Source organism: Orycteropus afer, unplaced genomic scaffold (genome assembly GCF_000298275.1).
Source record: "Orycteropus afer afer isolate SDZICR_OR568_19922 unplaced genomic scaffold, OryAfe1.0 scaffold00026, whole genome shotgun sequence".
NCBI classification, from domain to species: Eukaryota; Metazoa; Chordata; class Mammalia; order Tubulidentata; family Orycteropodidae; genus Orycteropus; species Orycteropus afer.
Window position 1 is genome coordinate 18,908,997 of NW_006921613.1, and position 22,127 is coordinate 18,931,123.

At 48.1% G+C, this 22,127-nt stretch overlaps 1 protein-coding gene across 1 annotated transcript; it reads left to right on the forward strand.

Annotated features, from left to right (window-relative positions):
- Positions 1-239: 239 nt before the first annotated feature.
- PLA2G4D (phospholipase A2 group IVD) lies at positions 240-21,185 on the forward strand. Its single transcript, XM_007935327.1, has 21 exons — positions 240-284; positions 452-454; positions 3,470-3,539; positions 3,730-3,866; positions 4,729-4,872; positions 5,853-5,881; positions 6,260-6,302; positions 9,194-9,257; positions 9,648-9,784; positions 11,137-11,247; positions 11,379-11,416; positions 11,583-11,718; positions 12,079-12,215; positions 13,820-14,042; positions 17,175-17,292; positions 17,645-17,782; positions 17,991-18,098; positions 18,248-18,442; positions 18,730-18,896; positions 19,549-19,735; positions 20,959-21,185. Exons 1-21 carry the CDS (start codon positions 240-242, stop codon positions 21,183-21,185), a joined length of 2,457 nt encoding a protein of 818 aa, XP_007933518.1.
- The last annotated feature ends 942 nt before the right edge of the window (positions 21,186-22,127 follow it).

The window sequence follows — 22,127 nt, forward strand, 5'->3', positions numbered from 1 at the left end:
AGCCCAGCCAGATGTTTCTTGAGATGCTGGTTGGCCCAGCCTCTTGGGGAAGAAGGGAAGGTACTGGGTTGAGGGAGTGACCTGGGAGTGGAGTGCCAGCCTCTTTATACAGGATTGTGGTTCCTCTGGGACTGACAGAGTCACAGTCAGTCCCATTTCATTGAGATAGTTACTGTCACCCAGCCAGGAACAGGCATTCTTGTTGGGTGCTGAGCCTGGAGTGGAGCAGAAGAGTTGGCATGGAGAGCCTATCACTGAAGGAATCACCTGGCCATCCTTACCAGGTAATGTATTTGCCAATATGGGCACCAATCAGGGGAGGGCCTGGGGCCAGAGTTCATCCTGAGAATCTTGCCACAGCTGAAATCAGAGTGATTCTGGTCTCTGGAGTGGGCCTGGCTCTCATACCTGGGGTCTCTGCCTAGGCAGAGAGGCAGAGGATGAGAGGCAGAGGGTGAGGGTGTGTGTGCTTGGGGATATAGAGTGGATGGGGATAGAGGAGCAGAATCATAGAAGCAGGAGCCCTGAAAACACAAGTCTAGTTAGCCAGGGCCTCATTCCTCCCCTGAGTCTTAGAGACCCTTCCCCATACACACATGCTCACACACCCCTATCAGCAAACACAGGTAGCTTTGTGTCATAGAAGGAGACCACCAGGCCCACAGTCCACAACAGTGGGGCAGTAGACTGCTTAGAACTGGCTGGGGCTAAAAATTCACCCTGTGTGTCTCAGGAGCTCTGAGAGACCAATCCCATCCGAGACCAATTATTTACTGGGCCCCAATGCCCCCGGAGAAAAGACTCATTTTGGTTTATATGTTAGTTAGTTCAATAATAATAATAATATTACTTAAAAACAAATCTATGAAATTTTGGTGTCTAGATCTCAGTACAGTCTTTGTATGCTTTTACAAAGAAACAAAACCACAGGAGTCGTGAGTTCTGGCCTTAAACACCTGGGTTTGACTCTGACTCTGTCACCTACTAACTCTATGACCTTGGACACACTACTTAACATTTCTGTGCCTCAGTTTCCTAATCTGTAAATAGGGTCAAGGAACGAAGGTATTATCTTATGAGGTTGTTGGGAGACCAAATCAAATCAGAATATGTCTTATGCTTAGTACAGCACCTAGAGACATTAAGTATTCACTAAATAATAATAGGAAACTGCTTGCTGTTTTTGTTAAGCATTCTTCTAAGCATTCTACAGCTATTAACATCTTTAGACTCAGAACATTCTTTGAGATCAGTACTACTATTACTCCCGTTACAGATGAGAACCAAAACACAGAGAAGTTAAATAACTTTCTCAAGGTCAATTCAGCAAGAAAGCGGCAAGACCAGGATTAAATCCAGACAATCTGGTTCCAGACTGTGCTTCTGACATGTATACCTCCTGCCTCCTAATAGAGAATAGTCATTTTAATTATTATCACAGCCCATCCTTGGGTGCTCTATGTTAGCAATGGTCTTAGAGACAAAGGGGACCGGGTTTCACCTTAGGAAACAATACCCTGCCAGAGAACTGTGGACTTTCTAAGGGAGAGAGGTGCTCAGTGGCTGTGGGAGAAATGGGCAACCATGCTTGAACTGGAGATAGTGACTGGCTAGAAGTGGGCTACTAGGGATACTTCTTGTTGTTGTTGTTGTTTGCCGTCGAGTCGGCCCCCAAATGGCTTTGAAGCATCACCTGAGGCTGTGGACCCATGGGCACTCCCTGACTTGGCTGGAGGAGCAGGGGGAACAAGGCTGGGCCCTCCCTCATCTTGAAGTAGGGTGTTGAAGCACAACACCCTCCAGGGCTCCAGGTTCTTGGCCATCACGTTTCCTGTGAGACGCAGCTGAGGAATCTGGGTGCGGGGCCGGAAATGGAGCCAGGTGTATAAAAGAATCAATCATTAAATCTCTGCCAATGACAACTTCTGGCTTAAGGCCTACAGAGTTGAAAGTGTCACTGAAGTTAATTCCCAAGAAGCAGAGGTGGATTACCGAGTAGTAAGGTAAGCATGGGCCTACCTGTGCCATTCACTAATCTCTAGTGAACAAATTCACATGAGACAGATGCCAGCCATACCTAGAAGGAGAATCTTTGATGTGGTGAAAAAAAATGTAAAATTATTCACTATAAATTAGTAAGTAAACACAAATAAGCCTGTGCTTACCTTGAGCATTGGGTAATCCGGCACTGCCAAAAAGGAGAAACAAGGATCTACCTTGCTGGAGGGTCATGGATGCTCTGCTGGAAAGCTGACAGGAATGATGGCTGTCGAGACACAGGACAGGGAAGATGCAGGAGCCAGGGTAGGAGGGTATGGGGCAGGGGCTATAGTTATGTGTGGCTTTGCTGTGGCCCAGTCATCCCTTTAGGTTCTCTGTGGGGAGTGGAGGGTTGGGTCCTCAAAGCCATGAAGCCAGCCACTAGCAGGTAGCAATGGAGGGTCTTGGACATCTGTGCAGAGCAGACTAGTTCTTGGTGGTGTGAGCCAAGACCTCTGGAGCACATGGATAGAGGCTTGGAGAAGTGGGATTGGTTGGGAGGGTGCAAAGCAGGAACCCAGTCAGCTGCTGTCTCTCAGTCATGCAATGTCAAATACCCACCACTTAAGCACCATGCTCCCTCCCTCAGGGTGGGCACAGAGAAGAAGAAGAAAAGGGGCAGATGAGATCCTACTTAGTGTGAGTCAAACCTGGATGCAGAATCTTCTGGGTCATTCTGCCCCGGCACAGGTGTTTCCTCTCATGGGGGTACTTCTGAGGGTTCTTCATCAGGGCTGCCATATTGTATTTCAAAGTTTGCTGTTTCATACACTTGGGTGTGAGTGGTGTCATCCTGTGGCCCTGCAGAGTGCCCTCCTTGCTGGGCAGTTCCTATCATTCCCTGGTACCAGCAAAGCTCTTTCCTGATGGCAGCATCCCCTTCAACCTCCTTTCCTACAGCTCCCATATAGGCTCTTCATGTTTGGGGCCATGTACTCCATAGGTGATCCTCTTGGGCAGGGTTCATTTTAAGACAATGTTCTCTATGTGCCTTCTTTGCAGTTGGTCCATGGGAAAAATGCACCTTTGTTCTGCCTTTCACAACAGGGCTGCCCTTCCTGGGAGCTCTGGGTGCCAGACCCCAAAATGACATGTCCAGTTGGGTGGCCATGCCTTGGCCTCAGGTCCTGGCTTTCTCCACTATGTTGTACAGTCCCATCCCTGAAGGGTGGGCGTCCCACAAATTCTGCCCCCGAGAGTGTGGTCTGTCCTTCTCATGACCCCAAGATGAGTGGTGGGCAAAGGTTGTTTGGTCCCCAGGGAACTGCCCTGGATGCCTGGCAGTGGATCAACATCACCAAGTATCTGGGTAGAAGCCTCAGCACAGAGTGATGAAGGGTGTCCACAGCTGGGGGCTCTTGTAGTGGAGCAGGAGGTCTGTGCAAGAGAGTGAACAGGAGGGACTCAGTCTGTTCATATTTCTCTCCAGAAGGCTTCTGCCTGCTGGCAGCTCACCGTGAAAGTCCTGGAGGCACGGAACCTACCCTGGGCTGACCTTTGTGAGTAATTGTCTCCTGGGCTCCAGGAGGGATGTAGAGGTGACCGGAACCCATGGTAAAGGGCCAGACAAGTACCTTGGGACCAGCCTGGGCTGCCTACGTAGCCACTGGGGTCTTGGCAGGAAACTGGAGAGGCCCCTGGAGAGGGATGTGGAAAGTTCTCTCTCACCACTGTTCTCTTGACTGGCAGTGAGCAAGGCTGACCCATATGTGATCCTGCAGCTGCCCACTGTACCTGGAACAACGTTTAAGACCAAGACGGTCACCAATTCCAACCACCCTGTATGGAATGAGACTTTCACCTTCAGAATCCAGAGTCAGGTCAAGGTAAAGACCAGGGTATCCGTGACCACCCACCTGAGGACAGATTGTACCTCTCACAGGGAAGTTTCTCAGTAGGGCACACCTTCCTCAAAGGCTCAGTCAGAGAAACGGTGGGAAGGAGGGTATCTTTGTGCCTTGGCCTGCATGTACAATGAAAGAATATGTGAATGTATATGGTCTTTCCACCACCTGGCTATATGGTTCACCTCTAGCTAACTTCTTCCTGTCTATGCCCATCTATCAATGGAGACAATAAGCGTCTCTTCTTGACTGAGTTGTTGTGAGGTTAAATGAGGGAATGGAAGAAAGACTCCTAGTACAGTGCCTGTCACCAGAGGCATATCTAAGGTATGGCAGGTATGGTGCATGCGCTGGGTGCCAGTGGAGGGGTAATGGTGCCAATGAGCAGTTTCTGTTACCCATTGCAGTTTCCATTGCCAGCTGTAAGAGATCATTCAGCAATTTAAAAATAATTGCTGAATCTGCTTTGTAAAATTTCACCCAAATCACAATAAAAAGTTGAAGAAGAAGAAGAAAAACAATTGCCATAGGAGCTGTCTTCCATAAATAAGCTTCTCCCTGGGATGTAGAATGCCTCAGGGAACCAGAAAATCCAAGGAGAGAGGGAAAAAGGAAGGGGAAATTCTTTGAGAGAATTTTAATTTTGATTAAAACACCAAAAATTAGAAGGGGAAATTTAGGAACTTTGCCAGATTTCCTTATACATCTTTTTACAGTCATTTTAAATTCGAAGCACAAAGAATGGAGGCCTCTTTCTGGCCCTGGGCATCAAGTGGGGTTTAACAGATGTGCACTATTATTGCTATGAGGAGATAATGTGCTGTTACTGTCCTTGAATCTCTAGAACATTCTGGAGCTGAGCATCTATGATGAAGACTCAGTTAAAAACGATGATCTCTTCGTCAAGTTTCTCTATGATGTCTCAGAAGTCCTCCCTGGCAAGCTGCTGCGGAAGACCTTCTCCTGGAGTCCCCAGGTGGGTGGGGAAGTTCCCCCGGGCTCCCGCCTCTCCCAGTTCCTGGATGAGGAAGTTACTCAGTTTCTCCCATCTGTTGGCATGCTTCTGGGTCTAACTCATTCACAGAAAGATGGAAACCCCTCCCAGTGATATTTGTATTTTAATAGGAAGACAGAAGGCTTGACTTTGTCTCTATGGACTGAATCACTCCGTGGAGGAATTTTAGTCATCGGTGGGAGGGAGGTATTGGGTAGTAGAAAACTTCCTGATGCCTCTCAAAATGCAATTCATTTTAACCAACCCTTGGGGGCCATTGTGGGCTCCATCACTCCTGATCCCTGCCCCTGCTTCTCTTATGGTGCCCCCAAACCAAACTCCCTATCACCTAGTTGATTCCAACTCATAGGCACCCTATAGGACAGAGTAGAACTGCCCCATAGAGTTCCCAGGGCTATACATCTTTACAGAAGCAAACTGATACATCATTCTCCTGCAGAGTGGCTGGTGGGTTTGAACTGCAGACCCTTTGGTGAGCAGCCGAGCTCTTTAACCACGGTGCTACCAGGGCTCCTCTTCATGGTGTCCAAGTCCTGCTTTATGAAGATCTCTATGTTCTCTATCCAGGAGGGTGAAACCCATAGAGTGGGGTGGGCCAAGCTCTGGGCTCTGGATCCCCCTCAAGAGGAAGAGGAAATAGTTGCTGATCATCCTTCAGCCTCTCTCAACCTGTGCTCTTGACTTCCCCTCAGCTTTGCCCAGAGTTTTGGGACCCAGAAGGGAGGGGAAATCTGCTCTCTGCCGATTTATGAACTATGGGTGACTTGGGGAGGTGGCCCATCTTCTTTCCCTAAGCTTTAATTTCTTCATCTATGAAATGGGAATAATTGTAATACAGTGTCTGCTTTAGAGGCTGCTTGAGATAATGAGACAATGCACATAAAAGAACTATCAACTCTGAAGTTTGCATGTAAACATTGATAACTTGTTTTCAACTTTGATTTCAGGTGGAGCTGGACATGGAGTTCCTAGTAGAGAAAATGTGAGTACTGTCACACAGGCAAGGAGTGTCTGGGGACCCAGGCACTATTTAGGGAATGAGCACTCTGGGCCTGATCCAGATCTCCCTGTTGGTCAGTCCAGTCAAAATTCAGTATTCCTCGTTTCCCTACCTCTGCCAGAGAAATCTACCTCAAGAAATGAGGAGAGGAAGGTCAATGTTTTCTCTGTCCTACTTAATCTCCTCCACCTGCCCTTCTTTAGAAGCAACTCATCCTCATCCTGAACCTTATGCAGGACTTAGAAGCCCTCAGCACCACCCAGGGAGTCCCCATATCAGTTTTGACTGGGAGGGGTGCAGGTCAATGCAGGAAGCATTTGCCTCTGCAAGGCCAGACTCTAGATGGTTTGATTTTTACAGGTTGGAGAGACCAGAAAACCTCATCACCAACAACGTCCTTGTGGTAACTACTTCCCCAGGCTCATGAGGGTGTGCTGAAAGGGAGTGCCTCAGAGCAGACCCTGGGGTAGAATGAGCCCAAGGGCAGCTGCCTGGGGTGTGAGCCAGATGGGGTGAGGCATGCACAGGAATTTGTGTTAAAACCACCCCTGGCCTCTCAGGTGGTCATCTGTGGCTCTGGTCAAGGGCTGTCTGGTGTGGAGGTACCTAGGCCTAATGAGAAAGGTGCTCTGGTGGCGTAGTGGATAAGGCATTTGGCTTTTAATCAGAAGGTCAGTGGTTCAAACCCACCAGCCACTCCACAGAAGAAAGATGGGGCAATCTACTTCTGTAAAGATGTATAGCCTTGGAAACTTGGTGGGAGGGGAGACAGGCTCTGCTGAGAGGATGTTCTAGCTGAGAAAACCAAAACCAAACTTATTGCCAGCGAGTTGGTCCTGACTCATAGTGATCCCTCCTTGGGATTCCAAGGCAGTGTGTCTACCGAAGTAGATTGCCCAATCTTCCTTCTGAGGAGCAGCTGGTGAGTTTGAACCACCAGTCCTCTGCTTAGCAGTTAAATGCCTTAGGCACTGTGCCACCGGGTCTCCCAGTTGAGGAAGTATTGGAGGAAGTTTAGGTGGTCCCCAAAGTGTTTGGCCATGTGTGATGAACTCAGTTCTTAATACTGGAAGAGTGATGTCATGCAACCAGGCCCACTTTCAAGTTGTTAAGACTGAGATAACTGAGACTCAGAGTGAGTTTCCAGGGTTTTGTGCTTCTGTTCTAGGAGATCTGGGATAGGGTCAGGGAGAGTAGCATCCCTGGAGTTGATTATCAATGCCCCAGCGAGCGGGGCTGGCCAGCAAACCATCTGTCTTGCTCCTTGTCCCCTTGTCCCCACTACCCTTCCCCTGGGGGAAGCGGCTGGCCCGGCCCCTCCCCTGTGCAGGTCTGAGCACTGCGCTATAGTACCCACCCCGCCCTCCCGGCCCACCGATCGTCACAACTCCTCCCTTCTCGCTTTGGCCAAGACCTAGACCCTCCTCTCCACCCAGTGGTGGGTACCACAGTTCGCCCGCTTGGATCCTGACTGGCGGGTGACAGGTGGGGGAGTGATGAGTTACCGCACTGGGAGATGGGTGACACCAATGCCAGTGATGCCACCGCCTTGGTGCGGGCCTGGCATCACTTCGGCTCCGGCCTGCTGCTACTGTGGACCCTAAAGTCATTTTGGTGTCAGCCCCTCTGACAGTGTCAGGGAGTGCGGTCTGCACACCCTGCACTCCCCTAGTGACTCCACAGATCAGGGGGTTGATCAACTCCTCTTTGGGGCAACGGAGAGGATCCTGGTTCTCATACCTAAAACAGCAAGATCACAAAAATGCAGTGCACTAGGTGGTGGGTGGTGGGTGCTGCATTAGAAGCTTGCTACTCAAATGTGGTCCTGTAGCATTGATGTGGGAGTTCTGGATTGCAGTGAGTGAGTGAGCATTGATGTGACCTGGCGGTAAGGCCTAGGGCACAAAAGATAAAAAACAACAACAACAAGAAAAACCACTTCACTGCAGTGGTGTCAGATGCGACTCATAGTGACCCCTCCTTGGGTTTCAGAGATGGTATCACTATGGAAGTTGTTGTTGTTGTTGTTGTTGTTTGCCATTGAGTCGGCCCCGACTCATAGCGACCCCTCCTTGGGTTTCCAAGGCAGTATCACTACGGAAGTAGGAATGCCCAACCTTCCTGAAGTAGGTTGCCCCATCTTCCTTCAGAGGAGTGGCTGGAGGCACTCATTCTCAGTTCTGCAAGTGCCTGTTTGACAGGCTAGTGTTACTTTTTCAAATACACATCAATATAAATTCTTATCTATGGCAGCTGAAGGAAGTCTGGTAGCACAGTGGTTAAAGGTGTTAAAGTGCTTGGCTGCTAACCAAAAGGTCAACAGTTCGAATCCACCAGCCACTCTGTGAGGCAAAAATGAAGCGGTTTGCTTCTGTAAAGATTTACAGTCTTAGAAGCCCTATGCGGCACTTCTACTCTGTCCTAAATGGTCACTATGAAATGGAATCTACTAGATGGCAGTAGGTTTTGATTTCATGGCTGCTGTCTCTTATCTGATGGATAGATCAATAAAGTCAGCAGTTGTATAGAAGGTCAGAGTCCCTGAATGGTGCAAGAGTTAACATGCTTTACTGCTAACCAAAAGATTGGAAGCTTGAATCCATCCAGAGATGCCTTGAAGGAAAGGCCTAGTGATCTATTTCCAAAAAATCAGCCATAATACCTTATGGAGCATATACAGTTCTACTTGGACACACATGGGGTTGCCATGAGTCAGAGTCCACTCAACACAACTGGTAACTTGTATAGGAGAGGGTCAGTGGCACCCCACAACGATGCTGTGTGCTTTACAAGAAAACGCACAAAGCACAATGGGCAAGTTGCTGAAGCAGAGGGCAGCTAGGAAATATTCTAGTCACTGAAGTTTCAAATGTTCCTCTGATATCTCTTTGATATCTATTCCATCATCCTATAAGCCAGTGGTTTACATAGCACTGTTGGAGAACCATTGTAGTTGAACACATCCTCCAAATCTAGGCTACAATAGAAACATCGGAGAAAAGAAGCGTGCCTGAGAGCTGGCAGTCTTTCAGAGATTCCAGATCTTTAGCAAAGCTAGGAGGACTGGGGAGGTGGTGGAGCTGCTGTTCTCCTGGCTGCTCCAGAGCACCTGGGTTAGCCATCCAGGGCACGGATCAGAGCTGGGCTATGGGGTTTCTGCATCCAGTCCCACCCTGGGCCCCACTTCTTGTTCCGTGTGTGGTGGGTTTGGGACAGTGAGGCTCAGAGGGCTGAGGCTGAGGGGACTTCAGTGTACCCAGCAGAGCCCTCTGCCCATGATGTGGTCTGTCCCAGGCCCGAGAGCTGTCATGTCTGGATGTGCATCTGAACAGCACAGAGAACATGGCCATGGCCCAAGGTAAGACCTGCTCAGAACCAGCTCTGGGCTCTGCCTGGAACCTGCAGGTGAGAGTAGGGGGTAGGTGAGGGTAACTGGGAGAACTTCACAGGGTCATGAGCAAGCAAGGTACAGTCTGCCCTTCCTTTCTCATCCACAAAGCAACAGGTCTTCTCTGGGAGGGACGGTTCCCTGATCTGGGGGAAAGCATGTTGCGTCAGGATTGTGAGGCTCAGCAGGCTGGGGAGGGTCTCTTTTCAGAATCCAATGTACTATGGTCAAGACTTCCAGGTCTCAGCCGCGTCCAGACATTATTGTCAGTTTCCTGGGTCTGAGCTGGAGCTCTGGGCTCTTTTTTCCCTCAAACTAACAAACCCTGTATCACTCTTGCCTGCCTATTCTTTCCCCCAGATCAGGACAAATTGGAGCTGGAGCTGATGCTGAAGGGTTCATATGAGGATACAAAGACATTGACCCTGGGCACAGCCTCTGACTTCTGCTTCCACTACATGGCAGCCCAGGAGACAGAGCTGAGTGGGCGCCTCCGGGTGAGTGGGCCAATTCCAGATGCTGCAGTTGCTGCAGGCCCCTCCCTGGCCTTCCCCTGCAAGGCCTGCCCCTTTGTGGTCTTGTCAGCCTCCTTAGTTAAGCCCCACTCTCTTGCCAATAGACATCAAGGATTACAAGAAGCTGGGGTGGTAGTGGTGGTGGGGCCACTACAGCCATGTCAGTGTTTAAACCCTTCAATTTTTCCCCCAATGCTGTACTAGGCCCTGCACAGCCTGGCCCCTGTCCATCTCTGCTGCTTCATTTTGTTTCGTGTTCCGCCTTATTCACAATGCTGCAGACACACTTCTCTCTTCTTGCTTTTCCAGCATACCAAGCACTTTTTCTCTGGCTCTTCCAAGGCTGCCTACTCCTCCTTCTTCACATCTCAGCTTAAATGGTGCCTCTTCAGAGAGGCCTTCCTCGATTCCTCACCTAAAACAGACCCCATACACTCTGCCTTTGTCTACTCTATCATATCATACTGCTTATTGCCTTTATGGGGGTTCTGGTGGTGTAGTGGTTAAGGCATTTGCCTGCTAACCAGAAGGCTGGCAGTTCAAACCCACCAGCCACTCCTCAGAAAGAAGATTGGGCAAGCTACTTCTGTAGAGATACCGCTTCGGAAACTCAAAGTGGGGTCTCTATGAGTCAGACCCGATTTGATGGCAGTGAGTTTGGTTTTTTGGTTTATTGCCTTTATATAACTGACAAAGGAAACATATAAAGTAATATCAAAAAAAACAAAAAACAAAAAACCAACCCACTGCCATTGAGTCAATTACAAGTCACAGCGACCCCATAGGGTTTCTAATGCTATAGATCTTTACAAAGGCAGATTGCCTCATCTTTCTCCCAAGGAGAAGCTGGTGGGTTCAAACTTCCTACCTTTTGGTTAGGAGCCTAATTGCTTAACCATTACACCACCAGAACTTGTTATATACCAAAAAATAAAAAAAAAAACCAAACCAATTTCTATCAAATCAGTTCTGACATATAGCAACCCCCACTGTGTTTCCAAGCCAGAAAATCTTTACAGAATTAAATTGCCCCATCTTCCTTCCATGGAGCAGCTGATGGGTTTGAACAGCCAAGCTTCTGGTTAGCAGTCAAATGCTTTAGGCACTGTGCCACCAGAGCTCTTTATATAAATTAATGTGGGTTATTTAATTTAAAAAATGACCTTGCATTAAGTAAATGTTAACTATTATTATTTTAGTAATTATTAGTGACTATCAAGGAAGGACTGTGTCTGTGTGGATCACTGGGCCTAGCTACTCTGTAAGGATTTATTAAATGAATGAATGAATGAGTGAGTGAGTAAGTGAGTGAGTGAATGAATATTTTCTTCCAGAGCTCCACAGATAATGGCTGGAATTCAGACAACTCAGCTGGACACCTCACTGTTCCCCTGAGGTCCTTGACCATGGGGAAGGAGATGACCATTGATGTTCCTGCCCCAAATGTAAGTAGCCCCAACTGGATGAGCAATGCCAGGAAGAATGAGGGCAGGGGGAGTCCAACACCTGCAGGGGACAACCATGTCCCCCTCACAGCCCAGGACTTTCTGAGCAGGTTCTCTTACCTTGATTTTAGGCCCCAGGAATGAAGCTGCAGCTCAAGGCAGAGAGCTGGTAAGGGACATCTGTATCTGTAGTGTGGTGTCATGAGGAATGCTGTGGAAAATGGTCGTCTTGGGTTGGAAGTTGGAAGGTCATCTGGAAGCTCACTGTGGGCTTGGCCAGCTCGTGGCTGAGCTATGCATGTGCCTCCTGACCCCTGGATCCTTCACTGCTGCAGCCCCAACGAGTTGGATGTGCACCTTGGCTTTGACCTGTGTGCAGAGGAGCAGGCCTTCCTGAGCAGAAGGAAGCAAGTGGTGGCCAAGGCCCTGAAGCAGGCCCTGCAGCTGGAGGAGGACCTGCAGGAAGATGAGGTTTGGGGGTGCCTTAAGGGAGTGCCTGATACCTATACTCTTTCCAGACACTCCCGTCTGCAGACTAGGTAAACAAACCCAAACCAAACTCACTGCCGTCAAGTTGGTTGTGACTCATAGTGACCCCTCCTTGGGTTTCCGAGGCAGTATCTTTATGGAAGTACCATATAAAGGGAGATATGGGAATACGGGTAAGCTTTGGGGTTCTCATTCCCTTTGGGCCCCTGTTCTGGGCTCTGTCCTGAGTAGGGGCTGGGTTCTAGCTCCAACCTTGACTCTGAAAGGCTCTGTTTCCTGGAGGCAGAGAGCTGATGGAGGCAGCTACATCCTTGCCCTTTGATTTGTCTGTGTGTACTCCAGGTCCCCATTGTGGGCATCATGGCCACCGGAGGGGGTGCCCGGGCCATGACCTCACTCTATGGCCACCTGTTAGCCCTGCAAAAGCTGGGCCTCCTTGACTGTGTGACCTACTTCAGTGGTACCTCAGGCTCTACATGGTGAGGACTCTTGGAACTAGCAGAGATGACCAAGGCCCAGAGAGGGGAGGCGTGAATGCTGGAGGGACCTTCTATATGGGGATGCCACGTGGGTGTGAACAGTGTGGTCTATTGGGCATCAAGAAAGCTCTCTCAAAAGGAAGGAAACATTTACAAAATCCTTATATGAGCCTGGTGATGCAAGAGGTCCATTCTCAGACATTACTGAAGGGGTATGAGGTAGCTTATTGGATTTGAGTCTTAGCTCCACCACTTACTGGCTAAGTGAACTTGAGCAACCCATCTCCTTTGATTCTTAGTTGACTCATCTCCAAAATGGGGAGAGTAATACTGTATACTCCATAGAATTGTAGTGAGATAACCCAAGTAAAATGCTTGACAAACTTCTGACCCATAAGAGAAGCTCTAATTTGGTAATTCTTTTCCTTCTAATCCTCACAAACCCTCTCTAAGGTAGTCGCTCTTACTGTCCATACAGTATAACAAAAACCAAACCAAACTCACTGCCATCAAGTTCATTCTGACTCGTAGCGACCCCCATTGGGTTTCTGAGGTGGTAAATCTTTATGGAAGTAGATTGCTCCATCTTCCTTCTGCACAGCATCTGGTGGGTTTGAACCACGAAACTTCTGGTTAGCAGTCAAATGCCTTAGGCACTGCACCACCAGAGTCCTTCCCACACAGTATAGATGACTAAATTGAGGCTAGGAGATGCTATTTTATCTAAGGACAACATTATCTACCTATAACACCTACCCTATCCATGGAACATTTCACTGTTAGAGATTCATTCCTTTGAATCTTACAGAAATGTGATTTTCAGGAATAAGAAGAAAAGCTGTTAACGTCTAAAACCTCAGAGGGGTTTAGATGACAGCTGTTGACAGGCATCATATTAAAGGACTTCAGGATAGCCTGCAAAGTTAGGAAAAGTAAGGTCTAGAGCTGTGCTGTAGATACTCGTAGTCACTAGCCACATGTGGGTGCTGAGCACCTGTAATATGACTGGTCTAAATGGAGATGTGCTGTAAGTATAAACTATGTAGTGAACTTTGAAGACTTGATTTGAAAAAAGGAATGTAAATTATGTCAATAATTTTTCATACTGATTATGTCTTGAAATGGTAAAGATACATGGATATATTGAATAAAATAAAATACATTATTAGAATTAATTTCACCTTTTTTAAAAAATCTTTTTAATGTGGCTACTCCAAAAAAAACCAAACTCACTGCTGTTGAGTCAGATCCAACCAACTCATAGTGACCCCTCCTTGGGTTTCCAAGGTAGTATCACTACAGAAGTAGATTGCCCAATCTTCCTTCCAAGGAGTGGCTAGTGGGTTTGAACCACAAGCCTTCTGGTTAGCAGTCAAATGCCTTAGGCACTATGCCACCAAAGATCCTAGAAGATTTAAAATTATGTATATGGCTCACATTATATTTACATTGGACAGTGCTGGTCTAGAGACACGATTTCAAGAAGGGGGATTCTTGGTGGCAGGAGGCATGTATTAGGAGAGGCTTAAGGATGGTAAGGAGGAGTTACAGTGACCTGTGCTTGGCCTCAGCCTCCTGCTGACCTTGTCCTGCTACTCTCCAAGGACAATGGCCCACCTGTATGGGGACCCTGAGTGGTCGCAGCTGGACCTCGAGGGACCCATCCAACATGCCCGCAAGCATATGGCCAAGAATAAGGTGGAGGCCTTCTCCCCACAGCATCTGAGGAACTACTACCAGGAACTGAATCTACGGACTGAACAGGGCTACACTACCACCTTTGTGGACCTGTGGGCCCTCGTGCTGGAGAACATGCTGCATGGCCAGGTATGCACCTGTGCCCTGGGCTGGAGTGTGGGAGGAGGCGGAGCACCCACACTGCTGGAGGGCACGCACATGTCCTGCGGGGTGAGAGAGGCCAGCGCCAGTTGCTAAAGGATGTGGGAACCACCCTAACCATGTGTTAGGGTCTTCCCAGGTTATTCTCAGTTAATTGCCATGGAATACACATGGATTTCCAATAGCCAGGGACCAGTCAGTATCAAGGTTAGTTATGGAAATACAGCTTTTGCACTGTGTTTAAGAGTCAGTGACATTGCTAAAACCACTTTATTTTACTTATCCTGCAATTTTCTGGGGTTGGCATAGTAATGGGTGAGCTTATTTCTGGATCTCTCTTGTCCTTGGGGCTCCCAGTCTCCCTGTGTGATCAGGCCTGCACCATGACTTCTGTTCTTTTTGCTACGTAGACATGTTTCTTAGGGTTCTCTGGAGAAACAGAACCAGTGATATGGACAGATAGACAGACAGACAGATAAATATAGATACATAGATATATTGAGAGAGAGAGAGAGAGGGAGGTAGCTTGATTTTCTTCAGAGAATTGTCTCATGTGATTATGTTGTTGTCGTATACTGCTGTCGAGTCGGATCTGACTCACAGAGAACCCCTCCTTGGGTTTACAGAAGTAGATTGCCCAGTATTCCTTCTGAGGAGTGGCTGGTGGGTTTGAATTGCCAGCCTTTTGGTTAGCAGTCAAGTGCCTTAGGCGCTATGCCAGGAAAGTCCAAATTCCATACAAGGTGGCAAGCTGGAGAGATCTGCAAGCTTGTGTCCCAAGATCCACAGATCAGTGATGGGAGAATGTCAAATGAAGACTGAAAAAGAACATTCTGCCAAAATATCTATTTATAGTCTTGAGGCAGAACATACCCTAAGGAAACTCCCCTTTCAACGGATTGATTGATTATATCACATTATGGAAGGTTATTCCATTCAATTGATTGCCTTGTGGAACAGCAACTAGATTTTGGCCACACCACCGGGAATCACAGCCGACCAAGTTGACACAGAAAATTAACCATCATAGCATGAAAAACTTGAGGCCCAAGTTTGCCACAATTGACAAATGCCATCAGGGCAAAGTGGCTTGGATACTCAGGCATTCATTTATATCTCTGGGTTCTCATTGCCTTTAGAGTTTGGCCTGATGGTTCCTTACTTTCTTTGCTGCTCTTCATTGTTTTAAATAGATTTTTGTGAAAGTTTTTTAATCTCACATTTTTACTATTTTCAGTGCAGCAGGTAATCTAAATGAACAGGAATTTAAACATCATTATCAGAAATGAAGTCTACATTTCTTTTTTTAACTGAACATCTTGACTGAAAATACAATTACTAAAGTATTTTTCATTTTATTAATAGGTCCTTTGTACTCATTGAATCTATGGTTTAAATTTGTGTTCAGTTTTGAAGGCTCAATTTCATTCAGTTTTGTGTTTTAATAACTGGCTTTTCTACCAGGTGGCAGCAGTGAGCTACTGTAGAGTGGGAGAAGCCTGATTAAACAGTTCGTTTTATAAGACACTAGAAAATTCAGTTTGATCCTAGGCTATAAAGAAAAGTTTTATTTAATTATCACTTCATCCATCAGTCATGACTTATGTCATTTTAAAAAAGGCAAACCTAATTAGTTTCTCACAGTTCACAATAATAAAAATTTGAATTATTTGATATTTATGTGTTCTTAAGGATGAACAGCAATTTTAAAAATTGTCCCAATACAAAAACTTTTCAGTTTATTTATTTAGCTGCAATGATAACATTATAGATATTTGCATCTCTGGTCTAGGACATAATGAGACTCTTCTGTGACTCTAGAACTCAGTGGGAGTCCCTGGGTGGTGCAAATAGTACTGCTAACCAAAGGGTCATTGGTTCAGGGCCACCCAGAGACACCTTGGAAGAAAGACTTGGCAATCTACTTCCTCAAAATTAGCCATTGGAAACTGTTATGGATTGAATTATGTCCCCCAAAAGCGTAACCTCTACGCAGTTGTTATAATCCTATTTTGGGATGGGTTATATTTGTTATGTTAATGAGGCAGGATCTTTTGAGATATAAAAGAGGTTAAATAAGGTACTAGAGAAGAGAGAGGGTAAAGATCGATGCCATGACACATGAAGATCTTCAAGGATCCAGGAAACAGAACCTGAAGAGACCATCAGAGAGAGAAAGGCTTCCCCTAGAGCCAGTGCTCTGAATTCAAATTTTTAGCCTCCTGAAGTGTAAGAAAATAAATTTTTGTTTTTTTAAAGCCACTCACATGTGGTGTTTGTGTAATAGCAGCACTAGATAACTAAGACAGAAACACTGTGGAACAAAGTTCTACTCTGACACACATGGGGTTGCCATGAGTCAGAGATGACTTGATGGCAACTGGTGTTGGTTCTGTGCCGCTAGAATTAGGTGAGGCTCTGTATAGGCTCCCAGAAAAAGGCTAGCATGGTCCTTGCTTTCAAAGAGCTAGAGTTTTATTGAATATAAAATAAGAAATAGAAGGCAAGAAAAAAATAAATAAACTCATTCTGTAAAGTAGGAAAGAAGGAGGAAGATGAGGGGGAGGCATGGATGTTGGGAAACCATCTGGGAGGGGTTAGAACTTGAACTACGTCAAGGTGTATCCATAAGGGGCAGTCCATTCCCTGGTATAACTTACAATGGATGCTAAAAGGACATTCCTGTGTCCTTTCTTCAACTAGTACTTGTGCGTGTGTGTAAGCATGTACCTGTCCCTTTGTGTCTGAATCAGTGTCCACATCCATTCCACCACTTGACACATAAAGACAGGGCAACTTGAACCAAAATGCAGGGTACAGGGGCACTGTTGGCATTGTAGACTTTGTACATGGTGCTGCCTGGAGACAAATGGTGCATGATCAGCAATGGCATACACAGCAACCCTGTGTATGGGGCTGGTCAGAACATGGAGGTGGGAGTGGGAACTGAATGTGCACACCCCATCTATGCCCCCCAAATCCCTCTAAATGGAGAAAAGGCTCAATGGAGGGGCTGCCACCTCACCCCCAACCTGGATCCCTACCTTGCATCTGCTTGGTGGAGTTGCCACCTCAGGGGTGCTCCCAACCTCACTCAGTCCCTCATGTCCCCCTCTTCAGGAGATGCAGCAGACGCTGTCAGGGCAGAGAGAAGCACTGAAGCGAGGCCAGAACCCTCTGCCACTCTACTTGAGCCTCAATGTCAAAGAGAACAATCTGGAGACCCTCGACTTCAAGGGTACAGTCCTGGCCACTCCACCCCCAACACACACACACACACACACACACATCCTCTGGCTGCTGAGAGTCCGCAGAGAATTCAAACATGAAACTCCTTTCCAGATTGCTTATCCTCTGGAAGGGTCTTGGTTCCAAAGGGCTCAGAAGTGAGCTAAGGGGACTCTGTGCTCTGGGTGAGGATGTGGACAAGGGGCTGGGTCAGGGAGTGGTCTGTCTAGGAGTCTGCATTTGTTGCACCTGCTGAATTGATGCCTACACCTGCAGGAGGGTGACTGAGACCTGCTGGGGGCAATGTCTTGGGCCCTGATCTCGTCCCCTCACATCCCTGTCTCTCCCTTCTCCCCTGTTAGAGTGGGTCGAGTTCTCCCCCTATGAGATTGGGTTCCTGAAGTATGGTGCCTTCATCCCCTCCGAGCTCTTGGGCTCTGACTTCTTCATGGGGCGGCTAATAAGGAAGGTCCCTGAGTCCCGGATCTGCTTTCTGGAAGGTGAGGGGGTCACTCTGAAGGCCCTGGCCAGTCCTGGGCCAGGCCTCTCTGCCTGGACATGATTCCTGTAGCTCAGGTCTGGGCAGAGGCCTAGCATGAGGCAAGGGAGGGTAGGCTGTGGGGAGAAGCCATTGCAGGGGCAGTCCTCCTCCCTGCTCCCATTTTCCACCAACATCTAAGGGTAAAACCACGGGGTCTGGCCCTTCAGGTATCTGGAGTAACATTTTCTCCCTGAACTTGCTGGATCTCTGGCATGACTTCACCAGCTCTGGGGAAGCCTGGAAACAGCACATCAAGGACAAGATGAGGAACATAGGTAGGAAAGGGGACACTGAGGGATGCCTGGGTTGAGGTCTTTTCCTCTTCAGACACTGCTTGTAGAGTGGGCTGTGAGAGGGAAAGAAGGGCCAAGAACCAGGCATTCCTAGCCCTCTAAGGGACCAGTGTCTCTTTCTCTGGCCACAGAGAAGGAGCCCCCTGCCTCCTCAGGGACCTGCTCATACCTAGAGGCCTTGTGGCTACAGCCTGGAACAGCACTGGCCCAGGCTTTCAAGGGCTTCCTAAAAAATAGGCCGCTCTACCAGTGCACCTCCAACTTCCTCCAAGGCCTCCAGCTGCACCAGGACTACTGTAGGCAGAAAGACTTCTCTACCTGGGCAGGTAAGGGCCATGCCTATGTGCTCCCAGGTAATAAGGTTGGACTTCTGAGTGGGAATGGCTCAAGCTAGGAACTTAGAGAGGGCTTGGAGGTCACAGGATCCACTTCTGGGGTATGGCTAGAGAAGAATCCATTTGAAAGTCTTGGGGGGAGGGGTATGTAGCAGTTGCATCAGGGAGGGTAACCAGAAGCAAGAGAGGGATGTGGATGCATTTGTGGTGTCAAGAGGGCAGAGTGGACAATTGGTGGCAGAGTGGCTGCCCCTGACTATGGCTGCCTCCCCCATCAGACTGCCAGCTGGACTGTACCCCTGGTCAGCTGACCCCACAGGAGCCTCAGCTCTGCCTGGTGGACACCGGCTATTTCATCAACACCAGCTGTCCTTCTATGTTCAGATCAGGCCGCAGGCTGGACCTCATCCTCTCCTTTGACTATTCCTTATCCTCACCCTTTGAGGTACTTATGACTACCCCAAGGCTGCCATGGAAACCCAAGGCCTTCTGTCAGCCAGGCTAAGCTCTAAGGACAGGTGGAAGGGCCACTTAGCCACTGGCCCAGATCTCCTGGGTCCCCAAGGGTATGGAAGTGTGACAGGCTCCTGCCAGTTTCCTCGATTGGGAAGGGGTATGATGCTAGGGCCCTGGCTCCCAGAACAGGTGAACAGGGAGAACCTCAACCCTATCCCCCTATCCTAAGAGGAGGAGTCTGAAAAGGAGCTGGGAGGAGACTCTAGGTATCTCCACACCCACCCACAGACCCATTCTAGGGCTCTCTGGGGGATAGGTCTGTAATGCAGAAGTGGGTCCCCTATTGAGATCCTCTGAGTTCTGGGGCTTGACTAATGCAGCAATAGCAATACAAATATGGTGGTGCTGGGTCTGTAGCCCACCTAAAGATTTTAATAAAAAGATATTGCAAGCCACTGGGATCCTTAGACTCCCTCCAAGGCACTATGTAGTATAACTGGGTCACAAACAGAACCAAACTAGGATGTGGTCTTGACACCAAGGGAGCCATTGTGGGTTGGAACCACCCTGGCATTTTCTAGAGCCTTGATTTGGGATGATTTGGGAGCAGCTGGGTTCTCTCTGGCCCACCCTCTCCCCAGGTACTGCAGCAGACCGAACTGTACTGCCGGGGCCAGGGCCTGCCCTTCCCCCGTGTGGAGCTGAGCCCTCAGGACCTCCACCAGCCCAGGGAGTGCTACCTCTTCTCTGACCCCAACTGCCCTGAGGCCCCTGTCCTGCTGCACTTCCCACTGGTCAACACCTCCTTCAAGGACCACTCAGCCCCAGGTGAGGCAGCCTCTCCAGTCCCTCTTAGCCAGGTAGGCACATCCTGAGCCCCTTCCAGATGCCCCTGCTATTGAGCAGAGGGAGGAGAGTCTGACCAGGACAAGGCATAAGGCTAGTCTTGGACATGGTGCCCTGGCCTCTATTGTTAATGGGCAAGGTCACTGTGCTTGTGACCTTCTGCTTCCCCTCCCTCCCTTCAGTCTGTATAACTCCATCTGGCTCCTCTGTTCTCTGGAGTGGTGTTCCAAAATCCCTGATCCAGAGGCCCAGTCTGTACCACTTCTCTAGCACCAAGTTGAAGGCTGATTCATCGGGGTTCTCCAGGCTAAACCAGCAGGAAAGAGAGGCCCTCATCCCATCTCTCTCAGATTCCCCTAAACCTACCTGGGGTTTCCATTGGCCTTTTTATCATCCTACCTCAGCCCAGGCTGGAGACAGGGACACATCAGGACCCAAAATCTAAACTCTCATCAATTTCTTCCAATCCTTTCCTCTCACCAACTGGTCAGACTTCTGTCCCTTTTTGGTGGGAAAAACAAATGTTTGCCTTTATGCATTATTCCCAGCTTCCTAGTTTCCACCATAATTCCAAGTCTTCCAACTTTGCCCTTAGCATGCTCAGCCTCATTTTGGAACTCCAAAGAACTATTTCTCTTTCAACAAAGACTGGTTCTTACAAAGCAAAAGCCCTTGCTTTTCAGTCTCTTATTTTCACCATGAGTTTTCAGAATCCATTCACTAACACAGTTGACTTCCTTATTCCATCTGTTCCCACCTTCCCCCTTCCTTTGAGATACTCTGGGGCTGCCCAAATTCTGGAAGAAGTGGGATGTCACAAGGAAATTCAGGGAGCAGTAAACAATTAAATCTCAAAATATATCATTAAGTACTTGCTGCTAACCAAAAGTCAGCAGTTCGAACCCACTAGCCACTCTGCAGAAGACCTAGCGATCTGATCCCACAAAGTTTACATTCTAGGAAACCCTATGGGGTAGTTCTACTCTGTCCTGTAGGGTCATTGTGCATCAGAATTGACTCAATGGTACCCAACAATAACACATATTTATATTTCTGCACAAAGCACACAGAGAACTGGGAGAAAGGCAAGGATCCCCTTTAGTGGGAAACAACCTTTATCTGGGCCAGACTCCAGGCTTACTTAACCCTGTCCAGTTGGGGAGGCCTCTGTGTCCTGCCCCTAACTGCCCTCCCACCCTGTGCAGGTGTCCAGCGCAGTCCTACAGAGCTCCCGGCTGGTCAAGTGGATCTCACCGGAGCTGCCTCACCCTATTCCCTATTCAATATGACATACAAGGAGGAAGACTTTGACCGTCTTCTGCACCTCAGTGAGTACAACGTGCAGAACAGCCAGGATGGCATCCTGCAGGCCTTGAGGAAGGCCCTGAAGTACCACACCTCAGGGACCAGGCCAGCAGGGGTGCAGACATGAGTCTGCCTGGGGATTCCAGGACCCTGAGGGCCCCACTGTACCTCTCCAGGGGCTGGTGGCTTAACTCAATCCACAGCCAGGCCCAGACAGGCCTTCCCTCAGCTGGAGTTTCCCTGCCTTCTCAAGCCCAGGCCACCTCTGCCACTGGTCTGACTGCTCAGGGCACTGTGTCCTACCTAAAGCTCTCATTTACAGCCATGACTGGTTTGAGAGGAGCCAGCAGTGAACTCTTCCCCTGACCAATGTGTGGCACAGTTGGTTGGACCAGACAAATATTCACACTTAATTATTTCCATGCCTGAACAGAACAGATTTAGGGTGCAAGCTTCAGGTGCTAGATAGGAAGGCTGCAGACTGACTGACTGGAGCAGTGGTTGCGGGCATCAGCGATCACAGTACGTCCTGAACACACTTGCCTCTTATCTCCCACACTCAAAGCCACACAACATGCACACTTACACATGTGCACACATGGGCACACACATGCACACTCTCACACACATGCATGCATACACACTCACACTATTGCCACCCTGGCCTCAAATTGGTGTCACAGTGAGAACTTCAGGACAGATGACCTCTCCAATGGATCCGTCTTCCCTCTGCCTATTGTGTATTTGGCTTTACTTTGATTCTTCACCTTCCACATTTTATTACAAAGTCTTATATATATGTATATATAATAATATATAAACAATGATGATGATGGTATCTCCTGGTTATTAAATTTTATTTTGTTCCAAGCATTTCACATTATTTCTCTTAACTCTCACAATCACCTAATGTGTTTGCTATTATTTTTTATCATCACTTTATCAATGATGAAACTCAGGGATGAGAAAGAAAACAGCAGCTGAAAAGTGACCTCCCGACTGCTTCTGGGCCATGGTGTCCTCCTGATGAACATAAACAGTATCACAGAACACCAGCATCAGACAGGGT

What these genes read in the sequence shown, in the direction of transcription:
- PLA2G4D (XM_007935327.1), top strand. Translation starts at nt 240, where the DNA reads ATGGAGAGCCTATCACTGAAGGAATCACCTGGCCATCCTTACCAG. An exon ending in GAACATGGCCATGGCCCAAG is followed by an intron (nt 9,258 to 9,647) that starts GTAAGACCTGCT and finishes TCTTTCCCCCAG; the next exon opens with ATCAGGACAAATTGGAGCTG. An exon ending in AGGACCTGCAGGAAGATGAG is followed by an intron (nt 11,719 to 12,078) that starts GTTTGGGGGTGC and finishes TGTGTACTCCAG; the next exon opens with GTCCCCATTGTGGGCATCAT.